The 21491-nt window shown below is 43.1% G+C and overlaps 1 protein-coding gene across 9 annotated transcripts in view; it reads right to left on the bottom strand.

The window, feature by feature from the left end:
* Positions 1–283: 283 nt before the first annotated feature.
* Positions 284–21491, bottom strand: part of LOC122571376 (protein sister of odd and bowel-like) — a 251067-nt gene continuing 229859 nt past the window's right edge. For 5 of the 9 annotated variants that reach the window (XM_043735040.1, XM_043735041.1, XM_043735043.1 and 2 more), the window contains one exon: positions 284–4251. In XM_043735040.1, the coding sequence (XP_043590975.1) occupies positions 2003–4084 (2082 nt within the window). In that variant the 5' untranslated portion in view covers positions 4085–4251 and the 3' untranslated portion in view covers positions 284–2002. Of the gene's footprint in view, positions 4252–7169; positions 9361–16813; positions 16894–16980; positions 17447–17517; positions 20276–21491 lie in introns of those variants that run through there. The other 4 variants (XM_043735038.1, XR_006318039.1, XM_043735037.1 and 1 more) reach the window with 4 other exon arrangements.

Genomic DNA, 21491 nt, shown 5'->3' with positions numbered 1-21491 from the left:
AAGAATCTTCTCTGTAAAATATCTTCAACGTTAATATCTCGTAGCGGTATTTTAAATATCGATCATCGTGTACGATCATCGTCGACGTGGTCGGTTTCTTTATTTTTTTCTTTTCTCTCTCTCTCGTTTGAAACAGCAAACAAGTCGTTTTAGGAACAACAATTTCACCGAGTCGTTTCGCGTTGAACCACCGTCGATCGACGATTCGACTATAGCTCGTTTGAAATCAATTGATCGCTCAAGATCGTTTAGTAGACTTCCCCCGCCCCCGCCCCCTCCCCCCTCCATCGCGTTACTTAAATCCTTCGACGTTCTCTCTTTCTCGCGTTTTCATACCTTTATTCGTCTCTCTTTTTCTCTTCGCCTTTATACTTTTACATTTCCCGTCATTTTATTCCATTGTTTCTTTTGAGACACGTTAAACGACCTGGATCAATCGATATCGAACGAGGAATAATTAATTATGAGAATAAAAAAATAAAGGGCGATCTATGCTCGCCTGCTTAACCTAATCATCGTGAACTTATCGACCGGACTAACACGCCTCGTAACGAGCATCACCAATGCGAGTTTCCAGGCGCGTGCACTACTCTCACAGATCGTATTCGTTGGAAAAATCGAATGATACATGCAGAAATTTATATCGGCGATAGGAACAGCTATGGAAGTCGCCAGAAGCTTCATTCTCCAGCGGATAAATTCACGACACGCGATTCGATCGCGATTCTAAGGACGGCATTCGATTAAGAAAACGTTGTTACGCGTGAGACAAGGGTACAGTGCCTGCAAGAGATATAGCGAGGTCGTAAAACGAAACGTTAGATTCGGTTAGACGGTGGTACCGACACGTGTTTCTCAAAGGCAATTTCTATCATCGTTGTTAAATTTAACGACGTGTTATAAAACCTGAGCTTGCAGAATATAAATTCGTCGATTACAAGAACCTCCTTTGTTTCAAATTATCCCAGTCTTCCTCGATCATCGTTACTAACCCCAACGATGTGATAAAATCCTAGCTGGCAGAATATAAATTCGGAATAAGTTAATGCTTAACAAATGTAACGTGAAAATAAACAAATGCTCAAATGTGTTAATCAGAAAAATCCGTACAACACAAGTTAAGCTTAGTTTCGATACACAATCTCGGCTATGAGTTTTCATTTCAAGTTATATAGATCACTATAGATGTGATCTTCTGTTTCAGAAAACAAATCTTTGAGAATATGCAGCAAAGGAAAATGACATCACTCGACCCTAACTGAAGCTCTAGATCCTCTGTCAAAGTGTCCTCGAACAGTCTCTGAAAACGTCTCAAATTACTCGATTCTCGAAGTCCATAAACTTCTATTTCTTTGCAAATTTACGATATCGCTATATCTCTTCCAACGACCACACGCGATATCGGAAACGCCTAGAAAGGAAAGCGTTCGAGGGAGCGTTCCGCGGCGTGTCTCGCTGAAGCCCATGCGTTTTACGAGAATCAGCTACCAACGGCTACCAGTTCGCTCTATCTGGCGTAACTCATGAGCACCGCCGCGTGCAACTCGAATAAATATCCCGGATCGTTCTTCCAATCAGCAGGAAATTCTCTCTAAGACGAGATCGCGAGACGCCTGTCTAAAAATTAGTCCATGGACGTTGGCCAATCTCGCGATCCTTGGTCATGGTTCGCTCTGTGCCGGGAGTTCCGCGACCTGTCTGGTCGTAAATCATTCCCGCGCGGTATCTCCAAGTGAACGAAGATCGTAATCGGAGAGTATGAAGAAACAGAGAGACAGAGAAACGAGGGTAGGGAAGAGCAAGAATTAAAGAGACAGAAAGAGAGATACGTAGAAGTGAATAGTAATAGAGGAAGACTCGCACGGTGTATCCTTCGTTGACCATCACCGTCGTGCAAAATCCGCACCGTGCCACCGGGAATAGAGAATGGAGTAGCAACGATCGAACGCGTCCAACTGGACACTGGGAACCGGGTGTGGGCCGTCTGGTCCTCCCAATGCAACTAACTGGGTGGATTACAGGCGGTCCCCGCTGGATCGACAGACACTTGGTGCGGTTGACTCCTATTTGTCACGCTGCTCGTCGTCGAGCTACTCGTTTCGCCGGATGGACTGGGATTCCCACTGTTTCCGCTGTTGCTGGTGCTACTGCCGGTCGCTTGCTGCTGGACACTGGGCTTCTGCGTCACGTGGGTCTGATAGTGCTTTGCCAAGTGGGCCTTCTGTCGGAAACTCTTGCCACATAAGGAACAGGCGAAAGGCTTCTCGCCGGTATGTGTTCTGATGTGAACGTTGACGCTGTATTTGTCCTTGAAGCCTTTGCTACAGATACTGCAATAGTGCAGCGAACGTTCCTTGCGTTGGACGCTGCCTGGAGAACCGCCGGAAGCGCCTTGCTGCGTTCCACTGGTGCTTCCACCGGTCTCTGAACCACTGCTGCCGTTGCTGGCTGCGTTCGAGTTGCTGTTGTTTCTGTTGGTACGTCGACAGTACTTTTTGGGAGCTTTAGTTGTAACCACTCTGGACGGAGCTATTTGAAGCTGGTTGGCTGTCTGTTGTTGCTCCACTTCGGTTCGAGGAGTAGCTTGTTGCTGTAGAACATCCTGCTGAGCCGCTGTTACTACTGTAACCGTGCTAACTTGGCCCAGATCCGCGGGAAGAGTTATCGTTCCCAGACTCCCACTGGTTGGATCCAGCGTGTACATAACCGTTGTCGTCGCAGACACGTTGCAAACGGGCTCCAAACTGCAGTACGACTCTACCACTTCGTTGGCTATGCTCTTCAGCTTCTCGTAATCACCGGGACGATAGGTCGTTTGGTCCAACTGCGACAGCAACAGATCTTCATCGGTACAAGTATGCATAGATTCATCCTGCTGTTGTTGCTGCGGCTGCTGTTGTTGAGGCTGTTGTTGCTGTTGTTGCGGTTGTTGGTCGGACACTATCTGCAACCCAGCGTTGCTCGTCACAGGCATGGATATAGCGGATCCTTGAGTAGACGGCGAGGAAGACGAAACTACTTGAGTCGGACCTGTGTACAATTTTCCTTGAAGAGCGCTTCTCAGAAGACTCTCCGCCGAGTCACCTGCTCCAACCGCGACAGCAGCCGCAGCTGCGGCCGCGGCTTCCTGCAGATTCTGATCAGAAAGCTTCCAATCGTTATTATTATCGCCTCCCGTGCAATTGCCACCACTGGACGATCCTCGGCCGCATAATTCCTTACTTTCGACAAATCCGCTGTCGTCTGTAGCATATTGGGAGGATGCAACAGAGAAACGATCTGGATGAAACCTGTCGTTGACTGTCCGCGACACTTCGGTCACGCTGCTGGTCTGATCGTGTTCCTGCTCGGTAGACGCAGGTTCCATGCTCAGTATAGCGTCCAGGTCCAGATTGGGTCGCAGGGACCAAGAATCGCTGGACGTGGGCGCTGGACTCTTGCAACAATCTAATGCATCCATAGAGTTGGCTTCGTTGTTCAACACGGTCAACGTGTAAATCGCGCCGTCCGTATTTTGTCTGTCGTTGGCTGAGCATCCTCGACCTACTCCTTGATGATGCTCGTTAGAACCTTGATGAACGCTCACGTTGTCATTCCCGTGGCTCTGAGCATTAGCGTGGGCCGACCAGCAGTACTTGTTCAGGTCTTCCAAGAGTATATTACAGGTCTGCTCTTTGCTCTCGTCCGTGCCCCAATAATCACAATCCGACTGATCCATCGGTGTTTGCTCGTTGCTCTGTTGAACGTTACAGGCGCTATGGTGCGTCCTCACGTGGTGATGGTGGTGATGGTGGCTGAGGGAGCCAGTAATCGTCGAGACTGGGGGTAGTGCCGTCAGAGTGTTGTTGTTGGTTTCTTTGATGAACGGCGAGCTGTGCAATTCGCGATTAGTTTCGTGTTCCTCGTGACCTTGCTGGAGGTAGCCGATGCTTCTGCAAGTGGTACGATGCAGGAAGCTTTCTTCGTCGGACACGCCGTCCGTGGAGGCACAGTGCGGTGGCGGAGAGACGACGAAGTCGAAGAAATCGGTCTTTGGCAGATCTTCCCCGCCCCCTCCTGGGGCGAATGCCTCCGTTAGATCCATGGAGTAGTTTCGGTACTTCGTCCTCGTGATGGTTTTTGTTTTTGGATCGAATTCGAGGTGGCCTTGTTAGGCTGGCAGTCGCAGGTTTCAGGTGGTAGAAGGTGGATTTCAGTGATGGTAGCTGGCGTGTCTCCTTGCCCACCGCATCCTTGAGTTCGGGCAATCACCTGGAAAATAGAATTGAAATTTTGGTCAGTTGGTGGAATCCATTTTCCCTCTGTTGGAACACTTTGTCCAATATTTCTAGTATCTTCGATATTTCTTTTTTTATACGATAGAGCTTCGTTTATACGAATACCATTTATTCGAACGAAGTTTTAATATCGAACGAAAATTGTAAACATTACCAATCTATTTTTCATCTAAAGATAGTATCAAAATCTTTGAATGATCATGGTATAAAAATATAAAGTATGAAACGTAGTGAGAGATACGTTATTTTTACGTAACAAGATATTAAAATATAATTTATCAACCGAATAACCGTATTAATAGAAATTAGAAGAACAGTAGTGGAATTTTTCATAAAGAAAATTCATGGGGCTGTGGATTTGGTGCACCCAGAGATCGAATCCCATAAGATCGCGGGACAATGGCGCATACCGCGACGCCGTGTCCCAGATTTTCCGCGTTTTCTTAGGCGACGGGCCAGTGAAATAGGATCGGCACCAACGCGGGCATTAGGCCGAAGAGCTAGTGTTCTTTCGCATGTTCTAGGCGTGGGAACGCACCGTAGCCGTGTATAAATTCACCGTAGCGAAGCTAGCCGGCACAACGATCAACCGTACACTCTTGGAGACAGTGGGATAGAAACAGAGAGCACGATCGACGCAGATCGACTCCCTTGAATCTCTGAACGAAGGAGAAACCGTGCCTTAGACAGAGACGGAATAAGGATGGAGAAACTAGAAGACAGACAGGCATACACTGTGAAACAGAGAAGGGAGAACGTAAAGACCGGGGACGTTGCGCATGAATATCGTGTGTATAGCGAGATTCTAATAACCGGGTCTATCACCGTTTCATTTTCCTCTAATCGCGTGATAGCTTACTCGCCTGTTCCTAAAGGAGTACGAGATCGATCGTTATTATCGGACCACGGATTTTTATGCATCAAACGAGTATTAGTTTGGCAACTAAGTGTCAATACCACATAATGACAAAATCCGCAATCACTTAGTTGCCAACCCAATAGTTGGTGCAACAACTTCAATCGGAAATTCTAAATTCGATATTTTCCACGAAAATGATATCGGTGAATATTTTGTGTCATAAACCATCGATCACACGCGATATTTCTTTCACCGCTCGTAACCGCAGTCGGAACGAGCATTCATAGAACTAGATATTCATGGCCCAATCGCTAGGATCAGCCTGTACAGGCGCTGCGCCGGTGGTACGAGGCATGAGCGGCATAGGCTTGCGCAACTTCTTTTCCGCGAGCTATCCTACAGCAACGCACCGTACCAAATTAATGCGGCAACAGTGCAGACGCGAGTCGCGCGGCTAAATGCCAGCCACGGCGTATAACAATTGATCGAGGGCCGCTCGCCACCCGGATGTCCGAGGACGGAACGGTCGATCCGCGTTGCGAAACCGAGGCCTGCAATCGCGATACATCATCCGCGTTCACGGAGAAGCGATCGCGCGGCAGCTTTGTAGATCCTAGTGGATCTTAGCGATCTTTATCGACTTTAGAGCCCGTTGATAAAGAGCAATTTTTAGGCAAATCGGAGATCAACCGGTATATCGTTACGAAGATTTTCGGTATTCGCGCTTCACCTTCCGAAGGTTTTACAAATTCTTGAACGTCTAGGATCTCTATCGCCGCTGCCGTTTACGATAAAAATTCGAATATTTCTTGAAAATAACGAAGCGTTCTTCGAGTTTCGTTTCCAACGAAACAAAAGTATAATTTACACGAGAGTTGGAGATACAAATTTCTACGATCAGAATCGCTTATCTGTACGTCTCCTTATCCAAAACGTAATTATACATTTGTTAGAAATTTGATCTGCCCTGAAACATGCTTGAAGAAGGCAATTTATATATAAAAAACGCCTAGTAAAGAAAGGAAAAAGAAACAAAGAAAAAGAATGGAAGGAAGGAGAAAAGATAATGGAACAGATCGAATGAAATTGTACGTTTCATCGATTCGCTTTTATCCTGTCGTCACTGCTGCTATCGCCAGGACGAATTTTATCCCGTTACCGCAGATGGCGAAAGTGGATCTTTATCTATGATCGCGTACGTGAGTACATGCTTACGTCGCAGCAGAACATCGGGGGTTGGTAACGATCGATCGATTCCGAAGTAGATCGATAGCCGGATATCGCTAAGAGCATTACACTTTCTCCGTCGGTCCAAGGGTCTCCGTTATTTTCGGTACAACGCACGGTCCTACAGAAAATCGACTTGCCGAATCGCTGCTATCATTAATCCTCGCGAGTATCTAACGAACGATCTGCCCTGTCGAAATTGCCAACGCTCTTTTTCGGGACGTGATGTCATTTTTGTTCCACGCGAGTATATCATGTACGAAACACGATGTATCATTTTGATTAATGCTCTACAACGTTCTGCTTTGCGTAACGATAACATAGGCGAGAGGTAAATAATAGCAGGCAAAGTTTTCGGGAAGGAAAACGCGGACTTGTTCCATTTTCGATGTACGTAGGAAGGGACGAATCGAGGAGTTGAAATACTATATGGAGTTGGCAATTAGGTGATTGAGGATTTTGTCATTACCATCTAATGACTTAGTTGCCAACCCAGTAAATTTGATATTACGTTGGCCGATGAAAGCGTTTGAACGTTTGTCGTAGAAAAGTTGGCGATATACAGGGTGATTAACGCAACTGTAACAAACATGGCCATGCGCGTTATGAAGCTATTATGCCATATTTCCAACGAAGTATTTTACGATTATTCGTTGGCCGATGTACGTACGAGTCTGCTAATCGATAGAAAATTCTAATCAGACGTATGTTACAAGGTTCTTCAAGGCATTTCTCGACTTCCTATATACGGGACTTTATTATTAGCGATTTTGCGAGATTGCATGGCGGATAAAAAGCGCGTCTAGTGAAATACCAGCGAATAAACACATCCTTGTCCGTCACTCAGCTTTATTTTTGTCTATAGAAAATGATTATTCTTGGAAATGTATTTTCATCCCCTTCGAGATATTCGAAAAATTCCTCGTCGCGATGTTTACAAAATATCGAGGCTCTTATTAGGTTGTCCGAAAACCTTCTTTCACAAACGTGTTGTTTTACAACAGAAACCAAGTCTGTGGAATGTCGCGGTGTTTATCTCAACGGAACAAAATGGATCGTAATTCGACGAAATAATATAAAACAAAAAACGTTGTCTATTATTTCCTCGTAAAACGAAAAGAACCTTTCGGACAACCCAATACACAAATCTTAACAATTACATCTCTGGTTTCCAATAAAACTCGATCGATTTATCGGCTATTTGTAACAAACTTGTGTCACTGGGCCTGACATTTTCATCTTTTTCCGATGGAATATTTTCTTCGTATTTTACGTCGTATCAAAATTCTTCCATTTAACCGTGAAATGAGAATAGGATGAAAAAGTCGATGAAAATGCCACGCGAAACATCGGAGCGGTAAGAAACATAATTCGACAATTTGGGTTGCGACACAGATTCGTGTTTCCTCTCGTTGGAAATACCTCGCAGGCTATCGCAATCGAAATCGTATTTACAATTACACATCGAATGTATCACAAGTTCAGCACAATGCGTACTATGCTCGTGTTGCCGGTGATCTATCACAGGCAACAGTATATAATCGTCAAGTGTCTCCGCTTCATTAATTCGAGCCAGAGGAATGTCAGCGTAATGATCATCATATTGCACGATCAAACTCTCACTGTCTTTCATGCGCTTATTATCACCGTGCATTTATTACTCAACGTGTTTTGTATTTCATCTAGTACGCGGTGGCATCAATCTTGCTTTACTACAACGTAATTAAAATTCCACCGCTACACGGATGAAGCAACCCCACGGTGATTGAAAACGCAGTAATAACCAAAAACGAAAAAGGAAGAATGAGAAAGAAGAAAAAAAAAAGAAGAAGAAAAAGAAGAAGAAAAGAAGATACAACCCGTTACGCTGATTTTATTGTATTCGTGCGTGGAATTGGAAAAAAGAAACGAATCGCACGCCGTTAGATTAGTGTACCGATAATTTGTACACATCAAACGACGGCATTTAGTAAAGATATTTACGGCGCGATACATTCCTCGTGAGATACGGAATAGTTTCGTGGAATGAATGAAGATTACGACAGGAAGTATCTGTAATGGTCGTAAATGTGAACAGATCGGAGCGATTAGGCGTACGGTAGCGGACAAAAGAAAGTTTTAAGTTGCGGCGGCTAATTTACCTGTCTATATACGCGTATTAGCAACTTATGTATAGAGATAAATTTATCATCGTGTTGTGATACGAAAGACAAAAGTCCGACGATCGAATAAGATACAAAAATGGAGCTACTCTTTAAATAAAAGAAATATACATATATATATACATTTATAGAGATAAAAATATTTATAGAGAAAAAAGGAAGGTTCGGTAAAGCGATCAAATCGCAAGCTACTTCTACTTTGTTAACTATCGTCTAATTACTTATTCCATTTCAACAATTTGCTCGCAAAACTCGAAAGGAGAAAAAGCAAAGTACGGCAAACCGAGAAACAGGAAGTGGCGTTTGCGATCGATCGGCAAGAAAAGCGAAAACAGGTGTCGCTGCGTGTACAAAAAGGCCGCGAATTCGCGGAACCGGCGATGCTTATGGCTTCTCGTTATTCGATTTCGTCGTCCGTTTCTCCGTCCGAGATTTTTTGCATCGTGAAATCGTTGCGAGACCGCGCCGAGAGATTCACGATTCGATCATGCCCGACTCGCCTCGGGCCGATCGTACCGAATGATCGTTGCTGAAACTTTAGGGTCGTTCCACCTCCGCTTTCCTATCGTCGCCCACGGAACTAGATCGCATTGCGCCAAACGACGCCTGGAAAAACCAGTCCTCCATATTGTGTTCATCGCGAGCGTCCCGTGACTTTGCTTTTATCTGCATTCCTCCGTACTTTATATCTTTTCGTACGGACGTTTGAATAAATTTTGCGTCTTCGACGAGTACTTGTAGGTAGGCGCGTGCATACTTCTGGAAAGCGCAGAACTGCGTATACAAAGGACGCAGTAAATTACAGAAATACGGCGAACAGAAAGGTTGCTGGATGCTGCAATTAGAAAATGTCTAAACTCGATTTATCAAAGTAGGCTCGGTGATCGACGTTTACACGCTTGTAATATGACAAGAACAGCTTATAAAACGTTGGCTATTCAACTTGCAACGAGGCAATCGTGCGATTGTTTCACGTGGAAAATATCAATGAATATCATTCGTCGATCGTAGTAGGGTTCATAGCGTAGAAGAGTTTGCTCGTTCGCAGCGCTGCGACGCAAAAAGCAAAAGAATAATTCAAACTATCCTTGACATTTAGCTGAGTTACCGAGTTACCGGCAGGCCAATCTTCCGTTTGCCTGTTGCCGCAATAAGCAACGCTCGTTCGTGAAAGATCGCTGGTATTACATTTTTGTTCGCCTCGAGCCCCTGCAATTTAACCACCCTTGTGCGATTTTCGTGATACCGACTACAGAAATAATTTCTTTCCTTTTTACATCGTGCGAATACGTAGAATCGCCAGATACTCGAAACGAAACTATCGCCTACACGAACTTATCGAAGTTTTACCAACTTCAGCGAAGCTGTAAATACAGACGTAAAAATATCGTGGAATTTTCTAATCGATCGATAGAACGTAATTGCAATCCGATCATGAGTCAGCTTAACCTTAAATCGCTTCACTCTCCAACAACTTTAGCGGATCTGCTTTTCCTATTCAAGCTGGTTAACGGTATCGTCGGTTGGCCGGCGACCTCTTGAGTTGAGAAATTTTTACGCTCCTATGAGATCATCTGGATCATCACGAACTTTCCACGCGCGCGTCGTTATACATCTGCTTTCTCGATGCTCGTATCAAATCCTAATTGTTAAATCCTAATCGAATCGTACGCGTACTCTTGCGAATTCGTTCAGCACCGTGTGTCACAGACTTGTTCGCGAGTAACTTTGTTTCAAAATTGTCAAACTTCCGTGAGTCTTCGCGGTACGTTTCCTTGCTCCCCACTCTTGTTTACCTACACTGACCAGGCTTATCTCATTTACTATTTAATTTTTGTACGAATATATATAATCGTAACATGCCAACGAAATGTAATGGCAACAGTGGTATACGCGCTTCGTACCACGTCGAACAATCTCGCAACGCGTTCGAACGTGTAACATCAGCATCGTCTGCGAGAAGAAACGCATGGAAAGATAATCGGTTGAAAACGTACGGGCGAAAATATCTTCGCACGATCTCGCGGCACGTCATCCGTCGAAACGAGATCGAGGTGAAACGGGCCCGAAAGAAACGGCCGGTCGAAAATTGAGTCGACCTGTCGAGGCACGCGTAAAGTGTCGAAAAAAGGAGAAGCGGACGAGGATGACGGGCGAGTAATGGGGTCAGACTGGCCGAGGATTTCGTGTATCCAGCCGGATATCGAGCTCGCGAGCTCGCCAATTATCCGAGTACGTTTTCGACAGGGGCTGGCTGCTACGTGAAGAGATAATTCAACGGGCCAAGTATCCGGCCACCGTCGATTTCATTTCCGTCGAAAACGTCACGGAAACCACGGCAGCCACAACGATCACAACCGGATCACACCGTTGAAATTAGCAGGTTTCGGCGTTCCAGGGCGACGTGATCTCAATTTCGCGATCGATCCGGATATGTTTACGAGAAACGACGGTTGTAGGACTCGTTCTCGAAATTATTGCGACTTCTGCGAGAGGATTAAGCGCCTGTTTATGAGATTTTTGGTGCGCCACGTCCGCGTTAGGTGTTCGTTGCCCGTACGGTTTACGACGCGATCGTAAGACCATCGTAAGGCCGAGTGAGTTTTAAGACGATGATTTCTGCGTGCGTTAATGTGTCGGGTCGGTGCTCAAGTTGCCGCGAATTTTTCTCCACCTGTTTAAGGGCTGTGTATTCGTGGAAGTGATTTTGAGAAATGGTAACCGAGAGGCGAATATTTTTAAAAACGTAAGATGGCATAATGAGAGAGTAGGTTGGCCATCTCGCTGAAATAAACAAGGAATCGTACGGAACGCGTAACATAATTTATTATACGATGCAAGGTAATTTACTTATATTAACATATTCTGCGAGGTGTCGGTAATTCATCAAGGTTGTCAGAAACGATATCTATAACACGCGAGACAGATCAAATTTCGCGATACCGTATTAAATTAAAATAAAAGCGTGGAAAATATATGGTAAATCGTAAACTTGTTTTCGCAATTTTAACATCGCGGTATAATTTTTCGCCCCGCTTTTAATCTCCCGTCGAACATTTTTCATTTTCGTGTAGCAATTCTCAGATGTATTAAAAATTTCTGCTATCGGTATATCGGCGCCTTCATCATCGATACGGTCTTATACGAGTATACTTTGTAACAAGATAATTGCGTTCAAACTGATATCAAATTATTTAATGCAACGCAATTTGTTTAATATCCAGATATCCAATTAAATTTCTCCGGATATCAATTTATAATATAATAATGCTATTACGTGCATGCACTGTACACACTGAAACGTTATTAGGCTACCTTCGTTAGCTCGCGTTACGTTCGTTATTGTTTGAATGTAATTTGTCGACCCAGTTTGAAAATTTTGTTTCGGTGTATACGTTCGAAAGAAAAAGCGCAATATCCAGGCACAATTGGAGTGTGTAACCAGTTTATAAAAGAAAGAGTCACTCGTGTCATGTTCACAGACGGTGAAATGGCCTTGAGCTAGCAATCCACTTTAGACAAAGAATAATAGCGTACATGGTTGACCTATAGTATAAGTCAAGGAAATCTCTCGTGATATTCCGCGAGGCCACTTTTTGTACAAACGAACTTGTTCATTGATATTGAAACAAATTTTCAATATACATTTTCTTTATCGGCTATGGAAATCGATAGTCTCTTTCCGATAGGTTTATCCTCTCTGGAAACATTGTCCACATAATCGGGAATATTCTGCCGTTACAAAAAGTGCAAAAGGCTTTCGATCGACGGTAAATTGGAACTGTACTTGTGGATCCGCGAAAAGAAGTCGTTTCGATAAGCTAGTATATTCACAGGCGTAATATTACAAAAAGAGATTAACAAGCTTATTTGGGAACAAGTCGAGCCAGTTTAATCAAGAACCACTATATAATTGACACCTTAAGAGAAGTTATTAAAAGCGTACTTATTTACGAAATCATTACCTTATCCAAGATCTTTGGGCTCCTTAATGCTCAATATTTTGTCGTTTAAGTTGATGGTATGAAAGTAAAATAAATAAAAGGGAAAAGAATCATGACCGGCTGTGTAATGAACACGCTGCATTAAATACGCACTAATGGGCAAAAGAAAGTCTAAGAGGTGAAAACAGTACAGAAAATAGTGTAACTTTATTAAACCAAGTTATACTTGATAAGATCTCTAAATAGATATTATACTGCAGAATAGAGACAACCTGTTCGGAATTTTGAGTGGCCGTCCGTTTATGGCACGGACAGGCCCATTTCCTTCTTTGAGAAATTCCGAATTACCTGTCCTCCTCGAGCTGTAAACCTAAGGACTCAAAGGTCAGGGAAAAAGCCCGGTTGGGAAGGCACGACGGACGCACGAGACCCAACGGCTGGGGAAGAGAATCAGCAACATACTAGGACGGTTCATCATCAGACATCGTACCGTGCGGGTGAAATACTTCACTCTTAACAAGATCACCGCCGTGTTCATAACATCACACGTTACTTTTATACAACAAGTGCAAATATAGTGCTAGATTACTCTAACACTCGATCTTGTCGATCAATACTCGTTGTTCTTTAGTCGAGAATTCGCAACACAACTGTTAGAAACGACGTTTATAATTTTAGGTTTAAAATCGTTCAGCATCCTAATTTTCGTATGAGAAAGCAACGATCCCTCGTGTCCTATTTATTATTCCATCGGTAACAGTCTTTTAAAAATAGCTGAAGAATGGTCGGAAATTTAAAAGAAAGGAAGATTATTTTGATATTCTTAAAATACTCAAGAGGACAGCAAAGGTATATATATTTAATCCCGAGATTAAATAAAAAAGAAAAAACAATTTGAGCAATATCAATCTACAACTCCTTCCGCTATAAAGAAGCAAAAATATGGCCGATGTTTTTTCTCTATAATCTTCGACTAGAACAATATAAAAAAAAGACCTACTTCGTCCCACGATATCGAGCTAAAAACATTCTTCAGCTCTAAAGGAATCGCCAAATATGACTCATATCTCTTCAATTGGAATAATCAGCGATCCTTTTCATAATATCTCCGATAATCCTGATATCTTGGATTATTCCCGTAAACCACGCGACATTAATCTTATTACAACAAGATGCAATTCCGACGCGAGAACGAGCGTACTCGAGCGAGCCTTTTACAAAATACCCCAACATTCATCTCGATCTTGCATCTCGATCGTCGAAGCCCGATCCGATCATTGTTTCCCTCTAAGTCGATCGTGTCTCGATTTTTTCTTTTTTTCTTCTTTTTTTTTTTCAAACGATTCTCGCACGAGGCCTAAGATTAGACACACTAATTGTGTTCCACGACCGTCTTATTATCTCTCGCCTTGAAGTATTATTACACAAGATCTATTTCTCACCTTCTGGCAACGATACGATCGGCAAAACAGCCAGTTGATTTTATCCAGTCCCGCGAAAGAAGCACAGAAGGTACGTTCGCTGAATATGGTTTATTGCTGATAGTTCATGCGGAACCCACTTTCTTAACCTTCGTACCTTTCCAATCCATTATAACCGCGCGATGAATAGCATTATTGATTGAATTGAATCTTTCAATTATTACGCCGCTCGCAGATACGCGCGATTCGATCGAGGATTCGCCGCTGGAGAACGCGATACTCGAGTTCGATGACCATCGCTTACATCTCTTACGGTTTATCGAGTACGTTCCTGGAGTATTTCGAAGATGATGTTCATCGGATGCTAGAAAAACTCCATGTATGTTTGACTTCTTAACACTTTGACTGCCACGTTGGTCATATACGACCAGCCACGGTTTCTCCTGTGACGCCATGGTGGTCATCGGTGACCGGAGCGCTCGATACTTCGAGATAAAAAGTGCCCCATTGAACGATTAAACTTTTTTGTTAGAACATCGATTAAAAAAAATGAGAACGAATCTTGCATCTAACGGTGCACTGTGTTTGCGTCCATATCTTCGAGGGATAATCTACGAATATTATTATAAACACAGCTTAGAAGATAATCGTACATGCTGCTTTATAATCGTATAATTGAAGTTACAAGTGTGAACATACCTTAATATTATACATAGAATGAGCAAATACCGTTTACCAATATCTTCTACGCGTTTCAACGATATATTCCGCACGCTTTGCTTACAAAGAAATAACGAACGCGAATGGTTTGTTGAAATAAACGAAGCCTCGTTGCAATATGTCGTTATCGACTGTTACCAAGGCGCCACGGTGGTCCACACGTGGCCACCAATAAGATAAACGGTGCATCGGGGAAGAATGTTGTCTCACATCGTCAATTTATTATTATTTTGCCACTATATGCTTTGAATAATAAAAATACTCCCGTGGCGTCCTCAGCGGAACATGTGATTTCGACGTGGCAGTCAAAGTGTTTTTTAACGAACCATGGAAACCGTCGATTTGTCTCTAAGTCGTATATGGATCATCATGATGAGAGTTTATTTGCCAGCTTGTAGTTCACGTACTGGTTATCAGACCGCGCGTGTTTATGCAGATTCGTGTGTTCGCGATTAGACCGCAAATTTGCATTTTTATGGACGCGGTCAAAGAAATAGGAATGGAACAGGCAGAGATTCGTTTCGCCTGTTAAAGATTATAACGAGTGGTTCGCTTTGAATATTTTTTAGGATCTCGTATATAGCGCGCATCCTGTCCATTTTTGCATCTCTAAATCTCATGTAAATGTGTTATGTCGTCCGAAAAATTTTTTTCGTTTTAGAAGGAAATAATGGATGCGCAATATTTTTCGTTTTACATTATTTTGTCGAATTACGTACGATCCATTTTCTTCCATCAAAATAAAGATCACAACGTTCGACAGATTAGGTTTCATATTTCTTTAAACATGCGTCATTGTGAAAGACGTGTCCGTAAACGAAAGACACTTTTCGGACAACTTAATACAAAAATCTCTAGTTCAGATATATAAAACTGTTATCTGTGAAGACGTTCGGAAAGTTTGGTATATGGTAAACCATTGATTGTCGGTCAAAAACCGAGACAATTAATCGGAAACGTTAAGTCACAGAGGCGGATGACCGTTTGTGAAAATTGTCTTCAAAGTAAATCAAGCGAATTTCTCCGATAGCAAACGTAGGAGAGTCGCCGCAGATATAAAAAATGAAACAAGGTGTCGAGTTCGATACGAGACTTGGCAGTTCTTTCCAACGACGTGGAGTATCATAGTATCTAGCCATCAGAAGTACACAAGAGGCTCTTTCCTCGGTGTTTCCACATGCAGCTGATGCAGTCGTTAAAACTTTCCTTTCAACGCGTTCCGCCGTGAGTTATAACGCCGACGAATAATGCGTTCTTGAAGAAGACTTTCAAGGTGCCTCGTGTTTCTTCGCAAATTAAGAGATACGCTTAATATCCTTGCAACGAGCCAGGTGATGAACAGCTGGCTTCATGGTATTCTGAATATCGCGCTACGAAACCTCGCTATTGCGCTTTAAACGCTTCTCTTTCGCTCACGATCACCTTGTATCGTACAAAAATGTTCGTGTTAATTTCTCCTGCCGCTAATTATACAAAATAATTATACGAAATAAATTCATCTCGCAGTTCCACCTGTTCCTAGAAAATTGCTAGATCGCGGAACGCGAACAAGCGTCCGAATATTAGTGCGACGTGAAGATAAGAAATATCTTTCTTCACGATCTACACCGCGATGGAGCGTTTATCGTTAGAAAGAAATTACTTTTAATTATTCTCCGCGATAAACGATTGCTTTTTTTCGTGGAATAAGCAAACGCGATAATTAAACGATCCTTTTTCATACAAACAAGCGAATGTAACGTAACTGTAGGCGGATAAAAATGACTAGTTCAACAGCCTGTTTAAACGGAGGCATCGATTTGAAAAACAGCGTGGCCGGCATGACCTGATAATTGTTGCATCGCTAGAGAGCAGATAATTTCTCTCGCTCGGCAAAGCATAGCCGTGACAAACGCGCCGATCGCGACAAAACGCTTTAAAGGATATAGAGCGTTCCGCGAGCCGCGCATTCTTTCCATGATCTTTCTAACGGTCGTTTAGAAACGCGGCTCGCTCGCAAAAATCCTTTTACACGCGTCGGTTGTCTGTCGCCGCCGGCTCTCTCGTTGGGTCTTCTAATTGCAAGCAGCCCCAAGGAACCGATTTTTTGTCCTTTCTCTGTTGCTACGCTTCTCTTTCCCCGGTTTCCACGAGAGACCACGACTACCTCGAAGTTGGTTGCACAGTTCTTGTTGCTTTCTTGCCGATGGCTAAGGCTACTTACCGTTACATTTTCGTCCGCTTCGGATTCTTTTATTAGACTCGTTTGCTTCGGACGGCTCTCATTTCTAAGCCTGAGTCACCCTGTATTGTGTTTTATCGCAATTCATGAGAAACAGGTTAGACTTTCTTATTAAACTCTAACGAGTAATAAAAGTGAAAGACGATTACTTGTCCCTGTTGGTCGTTCTCGCAGCTCACGATATCGTCTGATCTCGATTTAATGTCGAAGCTCGGTGAATCTTGTCGATGATTGTGACTCGTTTCGCGATGTCGTTCCGATCGCGTGTCACGTGTCGCGGTTAAGAGTAATCGCAGTAGGTTCACGGAGGGGACTGCGTCTTCTTCTCTCGTCGAGTTTGCACAGAAATTAATACACGAGCCGAGCGTGATCGTGGAAAGTTGCTTTACGAGAGTGAATGTTTGAGTTTGAAGGACGCCGATACTCGGCGAATACTAAAGGTGAGAGGAAGAAAAGTACAAGTTGGCGAACAGATGACCGTGTAATATGCATATTATGTAAAGTTGAAAGAAACGGCACATTTGTTTGGAACATCTTGAGGAGAACATTCTGCTACTACATCGATATCGTCTGACGTTTTCTACCGTCTGCTTGTATCCTCCTTCCTTTTCTTTTCTATAAAAACAATAATACCCAATTAGAGAATTATTATACAATGAATCGCTTTATTAGTTCCTATGACGTACCGATCATCTGCAACTTGGACAGACGGCAGGTGTAATGCCAGTGACGTGCATGACGCGTTAAATGTCTCACGATGTAAATGTTTGCACTTCAGAGCACGCTGGAGCGTAAAATGCCAAAACGTTTACTTTTCTCTCGACACGGAACAGGTTGAATACCATACGAGGAAGCGTGTCCGCAAAAACGTCAAACAGTCCGTAAACGCGGCACGAGCTCACGAGCTCTAATTTATCGCTACAAGGTAGCGTTATGTCGCACGTTCCAAACGCGTTGCCTCCAGCGCAGGTCAAAGGACTTCGGAACAAGGTGAAATCGAAGTCGCCGGTGAAACATACACGGAACGCCTTTCTCATCCTTTCAGCGTGCTGTACACGCTTGTACCGTCGCGCTTATTCTCCTCGGAACTCGTCTGCTTTCAGAAGCTTGCGTATACGGCCGAGCATTCAGTCTTGCTGCAGGCGGATTGCATCGTTTTCGATTCTGTTTCCGGTTTCTTTAAACGATCTACAGACTTTTCCCGAGAAATATTAACAAGTTCGTGTTAATGGCTTTCATTTCTCGATTTTGCGCCTTTATACATGAAACGGAGGCTTCCTGTCAATTTTTGCAACGAGTTTCGAGCGTGGAAAACGCGAAGGGTTAACGTTGAGATTGTCGGAGGATCTTTCATTTCTCATACACATTTTACAGATCTGGAACAATTCGTTGAAAAATTTTTCTATCGTTCCAATAAGTTTGTCGATTTTTTTTAAATATTTTTTATTTTATTTATATCGTGTGTTTGATTCTAGTTGAATCTAGTGCTTAAATCTAAAGGGTAATATCTTTTTAGCCTGCGGATCTGATCCGACGTGTCAAGAAATTGAGTAACTAGTGGGTTTTGGCGGTTGTTAGCTCTTATTACTCTTATTACTGAATTTGGATAAAAGTTTGTCGATGTCGATAAATCGATGCCGCAAATGTGTCGAAAGTTTCTTTCCTCTTTATGTTAGAGAAACATAAAAATCGATTATAAAAAGAGAAATATAAAATTGTGATAAGAGAACGAGCCGAATCGATTCACCTTTATTGTTCGTTCGTGCCTCTGTTCGCGTTACGCTGGGCCAAGTTTCGCGGATTTTTATCCGCCATAATAACGCGTTTGCTGGTCTGCGACTTTAACTCGATTCGTGGTGATTTCTGAAATATCGTCGTTGGCTGCTCTGCTCTTCGCATTTTTCCCCTAGATTTTTATTCCTTTTTGTTCTCGAGAAATGTTTGTTCCGCGGTTTTTCTATATCGTCGATGGTCGATTCGGTAGTCCATGGTAAGAAGTTTGAACGGTCATGGTCGAATTGTTCATCAAGGTCGTCGTCATCGCCCAGCATTCGAAACGGTGGTTTTGTGGAAATTTCGTGTCACGTGTTTTTAACCCGCTTTCGATCGTATTATAGTCTTTGCCATTCTAATCGCGAATTACCACTTTGCGACTACAAAAACATTGTTTTAGCGTGGTTGTCCTTTTACCTTGACTGTTTCCTACCAAGCTCTTTTCACTTTGAAATACTAAAAGCTTAGAATTATTTTATCAAGCGTGCGATCGCACGAGTACGTGTCTCGAGAAAGAAACTCGAGTATCGCGTAACCCCTCTCATGAAAAATCATCGTCGAGTCGTGTAAGTACTTTCTACCGATCGTAAATAATACACACGCCGCCATGTAAGGATTAATCGAACGCAATCGCGTGTTTTTACCAACCGAATCGATTTCCGCTAACACACCGACTGCCGTACTATCCACACGGAATTCCACGGATTCCCAAGAATCTCTTGATCCTTCCTGAAGGTCCTTTTGTAGAGCGATACCCGGATGATGTTCCTCGAAGTCGATTAAACGGCAACTTCAACTTTCTACTCGCTCGAGGGACAAAAGCTACGCACCACCGTATTATTTCGGTTTCCTTTATCTCAAGCGATCGTCGAGATCGCGTGAATTACGTTACCTTATAGATCGTTCATCTATATCGTCCGTCTTGTCTCGCCACTTTTTCAGCTCGTCTCTGTTTGTCGCCTCTCTGTTTCTTTCTCATCTTGGCCGACGTTTAAGGATTTTATCGCTTCATTCGCACCGCGCGATTTTCCGCCACAACACGGTGTTGGACACAGTGGAAATAAATCGTCTGCCACCGTACGAAAGTGTCACACGCTCAGAAGCAGTAACAGGGTAGACAAAACATCCTGCATGCCGCAGCCATCGAAATACAATTATCGCTTCATTCGCACCGCGCGATTTTCCGCGACAAAAGAAAAAGAAAAAAAAAAGAGACAACACGATGTTCGACACAGTGGAAATAAATCGTCTGCCACCGTACGAAAGCGTCACACGCTCAGGAGCAGTAACAGCGTAGACAAAACATCCTGCATGCGACAGCCATCGAAACACTAACCAGATAGTAACGGAATAGGCGCGTCTGATATAAACCCGACGATAATCACTCCACAGGGACCAAAACCTCAGTATAAGAACCCTCGGAAATCAGCACTCAACACCTTTTTTGTTATAACACTGTGAACCGTCACTCTGTTGGATTCGCACAATAAATTTGGCTACCATATGTAAAGTTCAATTCTTTAGCCTATTTGTGAAAGGTACAAACTACGACGCGAGGAGATCACCGGTGATCTGTCAATTTCGTGACTTGTTGTGTCTCCTACGTGACAAAAGCGAAGTTATTCGATTATATCCAGGTGGAGTCTTGTTGAAAATGACAACGTGAGTTCACGCTCGCCATCTACATGCAGATGCGCTAGTTACAATAAATAGTAACTAGAAGATAGTTCTAGATATAATCGATGGATATAATCGATAGGTTTAAGGTATTCTTTTGTTTTTATCCCTAGTCCATGTAAAAATGTGCAATAAAGGTATTTCGGCTCAGAACGTTGTGACAGATTTATCCGAAGAATAAAATAATAGCTATTGTGATCCTACCTTTAAATACAGAAATAACAACAAGTCTCGTGGCAACGTTAACAAAAATTTCGAAGCTTGTACGACAGGTACGATAAATATTCCTATAAATTGTCTACATTCTAGCAATTTAATGGTATGTATAAAGTTTCCCATGAATCATTGCTGATATTAAAAATAGCCTGTTTGCCAGATTCGGGATAGATCTCGATCGTAGGAAAAAAATTACGTAATCAATCACGTTTCCTTTCTTTACGGACAAACAAAATTTCAACTGCAGGTATTTAAGAACCAGAAATTTGAATAACAATGCCAAGCCCAATAACAATGCCCTTCTTCTTTCTTCCTTCTCGAACCTCGAAACCTCAAACCTCAAAAAAAAAGCCATCGTATATCTACGCATATATCGTCATCTTTTCATTTATTCCGACGTTCAAAACAATCTTTGTCCGAGCGTTCTCCGTTTTGACACACTTCCTTCCACGATAATTCTCGCGGCAAACAAGAACGTTGCAATCTTTTTCTCTCTCTCCATCGGTTTTCTCTCATCGCGAGACGCCTTTCGGAATCGTTCGCCGTCTCTCCCTCTCTGTGGCCATTATTTTCTCGTAGCTGTCGTTCAAGGTATTGCGATTGCATGAAAAAAAAAAGAAAAAAGAAAAGAAAAAAGAACTCTCACGGCATATTCCGAACGATCCTGACGGATCTGACTTTGAAATCGCGACGGCGTGTCAATGTCAACGGTGTCTAGCTGCTGGCAGTCAGTGTCAGTGACGCAACGATGCCTGCAAAGGCCAGCCTGTTAATTACGTGTAAACCTTCCCCGAGAATAGCAGTCGATTGTTGATAAACAACGGATGCACGATACATTGTATGAGATTTCTCTTTTCCGCGATTCCTTCCAATCCGTACAGATGATTGCGAGGATGCGTTTCTCGCTGATGCAACCGCGGCCGCGTGTAGTCTAATATTCACATTGTTGAAGAGTTAGCGGCGTTAGTTGATTTTCAAGCCAGGTTTATCACAG

Source organism: Bombus pyrosoma, linkage group LG10 (genome assembly GCF_014825855.1).
Source record: "Bombus pyrosoma isolate SC7728 linkage group LG10, ASM1482585v1, whole genome shotgun sequence".
In the NCBI taxonomy this organism is placed as follows: Eukaryota; Metazoa; Arthropoda; class Insecta; order Hymenoptera; family Apidae; genus Bombus; species Bombus pyrosoma.
The sequence above is the reverse complement of the archived record's forward strand: the minus strand, read 5'-3'. Positions and strand labels throughout refer to the sequence as shown.